Source organism: Accipiter gentilis, chromosome 22 (genome assembly GCF_929443795.1).
Source record: "Accipiter gentilis chromosome 22, bAccGen1.1, whole genome shotgun sequence".
Lineage (NCBI taxonomy): Eukaryota > Metazoa > Chordata > Aves > Accipitriformes > Accipitridae > Astur > Astur gentilis.
In genome coordinates, this window is record NC_064901.1 from 7,828,355 (window position 1) to 7,839,824 (window position 11,470).

At 41.8% G+C, this 11,470-nt stretch overlaps 1 protein-coding gene across 2 annotated transcripts in view; it reads right to left on the reverse strand.

Annotated features, from left to right (window-relative positions):
* Positions 1-10,857, reverse strand: part of NUBPL (NUBP iron-sulfur cluster assembly factor, mitochondrial) — an 86,522-nt gene extending 75,665 nt beyond the window's left edge. Inside the window, exons 1-3 of one of the 2 annotated variants that reach the window (XM_049825507.1) lie at positions 10,678-10,857; positions 9,499-9,646; positions 4,463-4,497 (exon numbers count right to left, since the gene is read on the reverse strand). In XM_049825507.1, coding sequence (XP_049681464.1) covers positions 4,463-4,497; positions 9,499-9,646; positions 10,678-10,803 — 309 coding nt within the window. In that variant the 5' untranslated portion in view covers positions 10,804-10,857. The remainder of the gene's footprint in view (positions 1-4,462; positions 4,498-9,498; positions 9,647-10,677) is intronic. The other variant, XM_049825506.1, reaches the window with a different exon arrangement.
* Between the last annotated feature and the right edge of the window lie 613 nt (positions 10,858-11,470).

Genomic DNA, 11,470 nt, shown 5'->3' on the forward strand with positions numbered 1-11,470 from the left:
GTTGGAATGTAAAGAAAATAGGCTGGGTAGATTTTGGGTAGTTCTAAACCAAATGTGTGTTGTTTGATTAAATACACATTTTGAAAGAAATAAAACTGATTTTATTATCACAGCAACGAAAGCAGATGAAGACCCTGCTCCTAACTACATAGTTCCTATGCTATAACTTACTACATCGCTGTCGGAGACGTCCTACTTGCCTACACGTGTAACAGGCAGATATCCACAAGTTTTCCGCTTTAAAAAAATAAATGAAACCTGCGCTGTGCCATTCTGACTGCCATATTGTTTGCGTAAGCGTTTTTTCCTTTAGCTAATCATCAACCCTCCCAGCCGTGTTTGGGGTACGAGACAAGGTGTTCGGCCCCCTCCTGCAGTACGAGGCGGGGGGGCCGCAGCGCTCTGCTCGCCCCCCGGCGCTCCCTCTGCCGGCCGGCTCTGGCCCTCCCTACGCAAACGCTGACGGTCTCCTATTTAAATTAACGCGTTGCTCAGCAACCAGCGGGTTTGCTTGATGTATTTCAAGTTTCGGTCCCTGGTCCGCTTGACCCAACAATCCCCTGACACAGAGTTAGGCCAGAACAGCTAAAACCGATGCCTTTAACCACGCGCCCCCACCACCGCAGGCAGAAGCCACTTGCTTATGCTTACACGCTAATTTGTTCCATACGGTTTTACTCCTTGCTCCTCCGTCCTTCGCAACATACAAACCATTTCGTCCTATAGTGAAAAATGTAAATCTTCCTGGAAAGAAAAGCAGAGTCAAAGGAAATCTGACTGGGGAGTTTGCCTCGTAGTGACAGCGTAAGCATGCAGCCTCCCAACTGGATTTGTGCCATCCTTAGTCATGCACAGCTGGTGTTTGCTCACTAAAATACTCTGTTCATAAACAAGCAATCTCTATCCTATTATTGCTGCCATCTATTAATTCAACTTGTTTCTACTATAATAAATCCTCTCTGGCCAGGCAGCTTTCATAAATAGTCATTCTAGTCTGAATATGAATCGTCCTGGCACGAAACCCAAAAATTCTTCCCAAGCGCTCCAAGGAGAGCACAACTGACTGCTGGTACATCAAAAGAACGAAAGAATCAGCTGTCAAACTAAGCAAGCAATTAAAAATAGGACACAAGGGTGAAACTTCAAGTTATTTCTTAGCACAAAAAGAACACTGTATAGATTTATAGGTCTTGGTACAGGCGCAAGAGCTTATACAATTCTTAACGAATCCATCTACAACAGGTAACACGGGGGTACCAAAAGCCTAATATTTCAGAAAGGGACAAGAGGCTGCCCTGCTTGTTTCCCTGGCTTTGCATCAAAAAAAACCCAAAACAAAACAAAACTCAAAAAAACCCTACTCTGTCTTGGACATGGTATCTAGGCATCTAAATGAAATCCTGTCCTGAATTATTTACTCTGTAACCAGGAGGTAAAAATATGCCAAACAGACTGAGCACCAGCATGCAAGACTTGAACTCCTGAATTCTAATCCCAGCTCTGCCAACAACGCTGTGCACCAATGACAGCGTCCAAGGCTCTGTCGATGCCTTAATACTTCAGACAATCACTATAACCAAAAAAGCTACCACATTAAGAAGGGGGGGGGGGGGGGGGGGGTGTGGAATCTATCTATAGAAACAGCAGGGGTTTAGTTTGGTTTTTTAACTATAGAAAGTAGACTTTTAAGAAAAGGTGGAAGGAAGCTTTCTTTTATCAAGAGGACAAAAAATTCCTTTATGCTTTGACTGTTAATCTTCTTCCAGCTTATGACACTATCAAACAACAGTAAGATGTCACAGCTGTTACTGAAAGCAGCAAGAATCTACCCTAATCCAATCTCTTCTGAAAGCATCTTCCACAGATCTCCCTCACCAGAAAACAGTTGCTCTCAATAGTCTGTGACCTGTATAATCTGAGAGAAAGAACACTTGAAAGATCAGAAGAAAACATCATTTTTAAAGTCATTTAGCTCCAGTATACTACTTGCTTTGAAAATCTAGTTACAAACATTGACCATGTAACAGATACAGACTATATCGAATGAAGGAAGCACAGACCTTTATTGTTATGGTGATCTATCTTACTTCACGAGTCCTTTCTTTCCTTCTTTAAACAGTACATGAAGTTCAAGCACCAGTTTCTATAAACCTGTATTTTGCTTATAAGAGACATAAGAGCTGTAATGAAGTTGCAGGAGGCTACTGAATCTCTGATCTACTAACAGAATCATTACTGCTTCGTCAGAAAGAGATGAACTTACAATAGCAATGAAGGGAAGGGAAACCATGGGAAGGTGATGCACAATCAGTAGTTACTAAAAGTAAAATGAAGAGGTCCATTGCTGCACATGGGGGTCAAAGAAATTCACTATAAACTTCAGCAGGAAGCTCCAATGGACTCTGGAAAACAACCTTTATTTCACCATAACAAAACTGAACATTGCAATGATCCCTACAATTCAGAGCACTAGACAATCCCAACCTGTATCAAGGTCCCAGGGATACTAATTTCATAACCCTGACTCACAAGACTAGTCAACTGAAATCAATGGGAGTACACAAACGAACACACGAGCAAATTCAAGCCCAAAGGTTAAACATAAGCATGACATATGCAATCATTATCTTAAAAAAAAAAAAAAAAATACATGAACAAATAACATAGAGTTGAGTTTATTCAATCCACCTTAATTTCATATTTTCTAACCTGCATCAATGCACAATTTCACCATGGCAGCAGCTTGCTAAGTTGTGACCATAAGTTCATGCAAGTCACAGCTATTTCATCAGTTTCAGCTGCTCTTCATTGATTAACATCCACCAGATGCTGGCCTCCAATTTTACACTACCACATAATCTTAGCATTAGAAATTACTAGCACATTCTATGTTTACTTAACTTTCTTGGTTCAATTTAATTTAAAATTATTTCTCTGTCCCTGATTTTCCAAGTAACTCCAGCAACAACCTCTTCAATCACTCTAGACTATGGTCTCTCTTATTTGTGTGCTTTACAAGTGTTTTAATGGGCTACTGAAGTGGTGTATCACATTATTATTTTTAAAGCCAGACATTTAACTCCTGAAAAAGGGCATAATCCCCAAACTTGTGTATGTCAGAATTACTAAGAGATGTTTTATCTAAATATAAATTTAAATAATGCACAAAACTGTATGTTTGAAAAGTATCAGGCACAATCCTAAAAACACTTAAGCTGATACAGAAAGTTATGTGCAATTAGTTGACGTGGTTTCCATGGAGCTACTCAATGACCATGCCACAACACAGATCACATTGCAGGATCACATTCGTTTTGGAGAAGTATTACAGCAAATGCCATGTTTTAAAGTTAATTAGAAGGAACCATTCAAGCAGTTTTGCTTTTCAAGATGACAGATTTTTCTCTGAAATCAAATTACTCCAGCAACCTATTTAAAACACAGAATTAAAACCTGTGAAATACCAAGATCAGATGCCATTACAAACAGTACATATTTCATATAACAGCTTTAAACACTCTCTTCTTATCAAGCATGACTGAGTTTATGGAAATTTTTTTAATCTTTTACAAAATTCCTACCAGAAGCATGCAAATTGCATGTAAACCTCACTCCTTCTACCTGTTGTTTTATTTTACTCATCTTTTACAACCAGAAAAAGATACTACATTTACCAGATTAAAGTACAGGTGGATACTTTGTATTAAATTAATGCTTTAGGAGTACAAAATCTGCATTATACACCCTTACTTAGGAAGCGAAGCTTTCTTCTGAGTTTACCTCTGTGGCAATAAACATGCACAATGGAACTACTCCCACTTTCCAGCAGCAGGTGGACATAACGAAGACCTGTTGTTTTTACACTTGAATGGTTCTCACTGTCTATTTATAGTCCAAGTAACAGTTCGAGCAATACCAAACTGGGCAATGGTATTTTGTCACTCAAAAAATGTATTTCCAAGCTTTAGGGAAGATATGTAGCTCCTTTGTTTCCTCAGCTGTTTATATATAAAGAATTTTTACATATTAATTTCTCTAGAAAAAGTAAATCTTTAGAGCTATAAAAAAATGTTTGGGACACCATCAAGCACTTACTCTTATTTTTTCCAAGTCAGTGCTCTGAAGCGATAGACTTTAATTATTTATTTGTCTTCAATCTGCACAAACATCCTCTACTATGTCTACACATCCTAGCAGAATTGCATTTGCACTCAAAAGACACACAAGTAAAAAGACACAGCCAAATCCAGATGAAGGATGAGAGCCACCAAGTCATTCATGGTACTGATAAAATATAAACAAATTAATATAAACTCAAAAGTCCATGAAAAACAAATAAAGAAATTAACTGTCACAGTAAATACTCAGATTTAATGTATGTGACTGTCCCTGGCGGTAACCATTTTATTTATGACACACATGCTTGTTTCACATTAAGGCTGATAATTAGATGTTCACCTACCGAATCATTTGCTGCTAGGGCAAGGGCTATATTCACTGCAAGAAAGAGGAAGAAAAAAAAAAAGATTAAGTGCAAGAAAACTTAATTCCTAAATATTGATAATGTTATCGTTACTCACAAGAGAAAATATAATATAAATACATCACACTTACTTAATAATTGCATTCATTATCTTGGTTGTTAGCTTCTTGCACCTCTACAATATTACCAGCTTACGTGACAGCAGCACCCACATTTCAGTCCATCTTTGCTAACAGGCTAACAAACTCAAGCTAATCTGCAAAAACTTGCAAACTCTAACTTTCTAGAGGACACTGCAAAATAAAAATACAATGTAAGTATTTTGCCAAAGGATAACATGAAGAAAAGAATTTTGACTTTTCAAAAGTGGACACTGTACTATAAAACTAAAATAACCCTCCCATCAGTAACCTTCACCACAGTCTCTAGTGAAATTTCTTAAAGCTAGAGATTAGGTAAGTATTAACCTAAACTATTAAAGTACAGTGACTAGAAAGATGATCGTACCCCTTTTTTTGATTTCTTGTGATATATTAAATGTGGTATTTTCTGGAAGAAGGTTCAATGTATGCTCTTCACTTCATTTTTACATCAGAAAACAAAGTCTCATCTACCCTGAAAGCATCTGTAACAACTAAAGAAACAGAAAAACAGGGTGAAGCGATTAAAAAGACTGAGAGTTTGTTTACAGCTTTTACATCTCCATCAATACTTAACTCCCATAACTAAAAAGCACTTGCAAGAAATGGTATCTTTTAATGGCTCACCAGCTTCAATTCTGTTGGGAAACCTCCTAGAAGCTTCAGTATAACCAAATAGTAATTGTTATAATCCAAGCAGTAACATGTTTTAAAACAAGAAGAAAAAAAAAAGCCAAACCACACAGGAAAAAACCCACCACAGACACAACTCTTTCTTGGGCAACATCTCTTGCTTTCTTTACTGACTGTATGTCAGTCCACAGAGCCTTTTAAAAAAAATAAGCTGTGGTCAGCCTTGTTCTACTGGAAAAGTATGAAGGTACTGAGAACAAGCTGGGGAGCCAGATTCCTAGCTTAAAGAACTTAGTGTTGAGAAAGGTAAGTTCCTTTAAACAGAACGGTGAGGAGGTTAACAAGGAAAATTGTACAGCTCTCCCTAAGAAACACACAGCCTTTGTTTACTCCTAAGCTGATAAAGCATATAGATTTTATTTTTCAGTTTGCTATTTAAACAGATGCTTGATTAACTGTTCCCTGAATCAATCAGACGAAAATTCATCCTCTGAAACTTCGAAACCAATCTACAAATCACAGATAAGGAGAAAAAACAAGCAAACCAATGATAAATGAAAAAAAAAAAAACCCTGCAGCTCATGTCTGACACAAAGAAGCAGCAAGTTACTCCACACACTGTCTTAAAACCACTTTATACATCTATCTTCTTCCTATACAATTACCACATGTGAAAATTAAGGTATGATCCACAATGCTTCTTCAATAAAGGCTACTTGACTATTGAAGGGAAAAAAGGGAGACAGTGGGAATAATACAGTGGGAAAACCTGAGGTTTTTAGCTGGATATCTAGCTGGACACCTCATGTTCTCTGTCGAATCCCAGCTGATTATTCTTGCACTCTATTGTCTTTGTATTATCATCAGTTCCAAGAGGGTGTAGAGATGCAGCATAGGACCCAACCTGACCCTAAGCGTTCATGTTGGCCCTAACTAGTAAGTTCCCGTAACACAAGAGAGCAGGGCAGATACATTCCAGAAGTTCAATACAACTTTTTATTATTATTATTCTTTAGAACTTCACAGCAGGCTCCAAGATAAGTCACCATGGTATTCTCCACCAATGCTAAACCAGCCAACCAGTATCAAGAACAATGCACAAGGAGATCTGAGTTAGTCTTCTTGAAATCAGTACAAGTCTGGGAAGGTTTATTAGTTTGTACTTCGTTAACTTCCAAATCCAGACTGGCCCTAGGAATAGCACAGTTGAATTCTCAGAACACTGAGCTAACAATACAAATAAAACTTCCGGGCCTGAAGTACAGAGCCAGATGTACATGGTTATCTGTGACATGGTTAATATATATCAATAAAATACCTACAGGTAACTAAGATGAACTCTCTCTGAAAGATAACTTTCAATAATTACATCTAAATATAAGTGGCATTTATAAATAGAATAAACGGTTTATGACTATTTATCAGAATATTTTAACACACAGAGACAGCCCAGAATCAAAAACCATGACATTGATCCTGGAAAAGAACAAACATTATTACCGTCTTTGCCAAAGCCCAGACCTGTGTCTGGGTTGGTCAGGCAAACAGATGGATTTTGGCCTCTACCTTGAAGGGTGAGTTTCAATAATAGTACATCTTACATGCAGAATAGAAGCATGCAAAAGGAAAGAAAAAAATTAAAACACAGTTAATATAACTGAGATGAAGTCGACACATGATCAAATGTATCAGCTCTCCTGAACAATAACAAAACATCTCAGCCCTTTAGTCTTCGCTAAAAATGTCTGAAGGCCAAGGTAGTTGGTTGTATCAATAGTTTTACTTTCCTCAAAATGCCAGATTAACAAAATGTGAGCAAGAACACCAGCCATGAATTTTACTCCACTTCCACAGCTGAAAACAATAAGTTTCAATAAATTAGAAACTTCTCTTCTTTAAAGACCACACTTTGAACTCTTCTCATGCCAGGATCAATCTTCTACAGTACTCTCATCTTCAAGGTAATGCAAAAGAGGGGACAGAAGAGACAAAAAAACAAAAACAAAAACAACAACAAAAAAACCAAAACAAACAAACAAAAAACAACAAACAAAAAAACCAAAGAAACAAATAAAACCCAACCACCATATTGGCCAGATAGAGTAAATACAGCAGAACGCTGGTACAAGACAGAAACTTGACAGGAAAGAGATAGGAGACATAGGAAGCAAACAAACAAACCAACATTTACACTAGGCAAACAAAAACAACAAAACCAAAAACCAACCAAAGTATTTAAACATGCATTGAAAAATATTTTTCCTATCTCACAGTTTCTTCTTGTAATGATTGACTACACTGATTTCAGAAGACCAAAAAGTGCTAGAAGCAACAGAGAATACAATATGAAAGTTATATGCAACAAACAGAAAAGAGTTATTCAACAGGTTAAGGAATGGTCCTGACAAACTTGACCAGAATGCATAACCACTTGTCCTGAAATGGAGATATGGAGCGACTGAAACATAAACACAGTGGGGGAAAGAATACAAAGAGCCTTAAGAGTCCTTGAGAGAGATGCAGACAATAAGACTGATGATATTTTCTGTGGTGCTTTAGGAATTAGAGGTACGTACTATCCTCCTTCCTTTTCAACTCCTGCTCTCAAAATGAGTCAGCAGAGTTGTCACCTAACATGTTCCCCACAAACCTCCATTACAAAGAACATAATTTTAAGGACATAATTCAGCAATGATGCCATGCAATATTTTGATCAGAGTTACCTTATCTTCAATTGTTCATCTGAACCATGATATTTATTTATTCTTATTTTAATAAACAAGAACTTAGATTCCTTTTTTCTTCTCAATATTATAAATGAATAAATTCATTAACAAAAGGCTGTCCAATGCACCAGTATTTGAATGGTTCCTTTACATTTCAACTCTCTTATTTAATGCTTGTTGAACCCTGATTTTTTTATTTTTAAATGAACGGGTATGAACTCCCAGCTCTAAATATTATTTATGTACGTGTCATACTTCATGTACAAATTACATAGGTGTGTACAAATTACATACAGACGCCAGTTAGCAGAACTTAAATTAGCACATTTATTTGCAGACATGAGGAGGATAATCTGAATTTACTATTCAAATTATGTTCATTTTATAAATTGTTGATTTACAGATATTTGGTATTTTCAGTAACCTGAAACAACCAGCCTATGAATTATAACCATCAACCAAAAGCTACATCACATTAAGAAATGCAAGTGTTGATTGTTTTGCACGTCTTTGTACAGGAATGTACTTCCTATCTATAGGATAGTATGTATGTGTATCCTATGTACAGAAAAAAATACTTTCAAATTATTTTTTTTTTTAAGTACACTTACTCTTACTATCATGTTTGCATGTACTAGTATTTATTAGACAGTCAGTCCTTTTCAAGCATGGCTGAAATACAAACCACAAAATGAGAAATCAAGAGCTACATCAGGGTGTTATTCACAGCAAATGAACAGCAGACAACATTCAACTAAAGGATGACTCTTTTCCAATCTAGATGCTAAGGAAGAGATCCTTAAACAAATTTCTAACACTTTACAGAGATCTTCTGAAAGAGGTTTACCTTCAGTGTCATTTTTGTTTAAGTTCAAGTGAATTTCTGCAGTACAGGTAACCCATGTACTATTTTGTTCTACCACCTAGGAGCTGCACAGTTAGAGAAAAATTAATTCAAAACCTAATGGTGGGCCTGAGAGAAGAGTTCAAGGTGCTTCACAAGGCTCTGGTCAGTTTGTGTGGTTCATAACTACTGTTTCACCTTTTGTTTATGAAATGCCTACACAAGTAGTTGAGAAAATTGGACAGAGACCTGATTTTGAAGCCTTCTAAATATTACTATCCTCTACAGAGCACATGACTATGCCAACATAGCACAGAGGAGCACTGTACAGGCACACCTACGTTGCTAGCGGAGGAGGAACAGTATCGCTGCACTGGCATATGACCCTCCCACCTCAGCTTACATCACCTCTTAAGAAAGCTGACTGTCCCAGGACAACATGGCACTATTACAAAGATACTATTTCAAAGCTGTCTGCTCAACTCACACCTCATTTAAAGTCAACACTTCTGTACCCACATAGATTCTCAATGGCTGCAATGGGATTGACAGGGGTGAAGAGCCATGTTAGTGGGACTCACAAGGTAATGGCACAAGTGCCCAAATACTCCTTATGAAGTATTATAAAATGTGCAAAGTAAACAATAAAAATAATTTTAAAAAAAATCTTACCTGCTGTTGTTGATTTTCCAACTCCCCCTTTTCCAGAAGCCAAGACCACCACCTGCTTAACTCCTTCTATGGGCTTCTGTTTCGGCAGCCCGCGTGACAGGATCCGGACACGTTTGTTCCTTAAAGCCTCATCCCTGGAGCTTGAGGACTAACGAAAACAGAAAGCAAGCAAACGCGTATGCAACAACCTGCAGTTTTTGCAGAGAAAGCTGACAGGGATGAACCCACCCGCACGCTGAGAAATTTTCACTACTGGTCCAAAGAAAACATTTTGCACACGGGCTCTCCCAAAGGGAGCCTGCCTCAGGGGCAGGCAGGCTGGCAGGAACGGGGCCTACTTAAAAATAACCCCAGTAGGCATTTGGTTTAGACAAACAGTTAAATATGATTGATCTTAACACGTAAAAGAAAGAAAGAGTGAGGGCTTGTGCTAAAGTAAACCGAAACACCGCTGTCAAAGTTGGGAACTTTAAAAAACAGGCTAGACCTAGTGGTCCTTTACGTTACAGTCGCTTCGAGCACAACAAACGCAGCAGAGGAAGCGAAACGCGAGGTGCCGAGGCGCCGGAGAAGCACCGGCGGCGGCCCAGCGGGCCGGCCGGCCCGCCCGCCCGCCCCGGGGCCGTCTCGGAGGCACCCGCACAAGCGCCGGTTGGCTGGAGCCGGGGCATTTCAGGAGAAGAGGTACGCGACGGCCCTGCGGGCCCTGCGCCGCAGGACAGACGGACTGCCGGGCAGGGGCCTGCGTCTCCACGGGCAGCGTCCCACCTACCGCCCGGTGGCCCGATTTTAACACCACGGGCGCGAAGCGACCGCGCGCTATTTCCACAGAACCGGCTCGGCTCCGCCCAAACACCGGGCAGAGGCTCACCCTCCCCTGCTCCGCCCGCCCGCCCGCCGCCACGGGCCACCCCGCGCCGCTAACGCCCTGCAGCGACCGCGTCCCCACACCGCACAGCAAGGGCTGAACCGGCTGCGCCAGGACACAGCCCGCCAACACACCGAGCGCGTCTAGGCCACGGCGGCCCTCCTGCCTCCCACCCTCCCCCCCCCCCCAAGCACACAGACAGACAGACGAACGGACGGACCGATCCTCGGCGGGCGCGGGCGCGGCCGCCCCGCTCCCCTCCCGCCCCGGGGCGGACCGGCCGCACGGCGGAGAGCTCCCGCTTCACTCACCGCGGAGTCGGCAAAGGGAGCGGCGGGACCGCAGCCCGGCTGGCGCCGCGGCGCCGTTGGAGCCCTCCCGCCGCCGACGGGGAGGCGGGCGGCGCGCAGCGCCCAACGCCAGGCGGGAGCCCCCATGCCTGCCGCCTCCCCCGCCCCGGGCGCGCTGAGATGGCGCCGTCTCGCCGCGCCTCGGCCCGCCCCTTGCACCGCCCCGGGCCGGGCCGGGCCGGGCCGCGCCTCTCCCCGCTCGGTTGGGGTCGGGGTGCCGGCCCCGGCGCAGCCCGGAAGGACCGGAGCTCCGGCGGCGGGCCTGGGGCCGGGGCCGGGCGGCCCCAGCTAGGCCCGCGGAGAGCTTGCTGGAGATGGAGCATTTTGTACTGAGAGAACTGCTGCGGCCGCGGACCTTGGCGGAACAGACCGAGGCCTTCCCGGATAAAGTGCCGAGCGGTGGCACCGTGAAGCAGCAGCAGCAGCAGCAGCAGCACAAAAAAAGCAGCTCCGTGCCGCTGTCTGCGAGAAAACCGACCCCAGGGGGAAAATACCGAGTGACCGTGTGCATTACAAGGTTTGGGGTTATTCCTCACAGTGCTGTACTTGCCCCCACTGAACCTCGTCCTGGTTTTTTCTCTGCGGCACTCCTTCAGCTTGTCGGTGCCTTACGGATTGCTCATCTTGGCCTGCAGAACGGTTGGCCAAGAGCTTGGTCCCTCCTTTGCTTGTGTCCGCTGCAAATATAAGATACTCCATTTCATCGTTTGGGTCATGAACTGAAAGAACAAAGAGACCTGTTGCCAGGACAGGT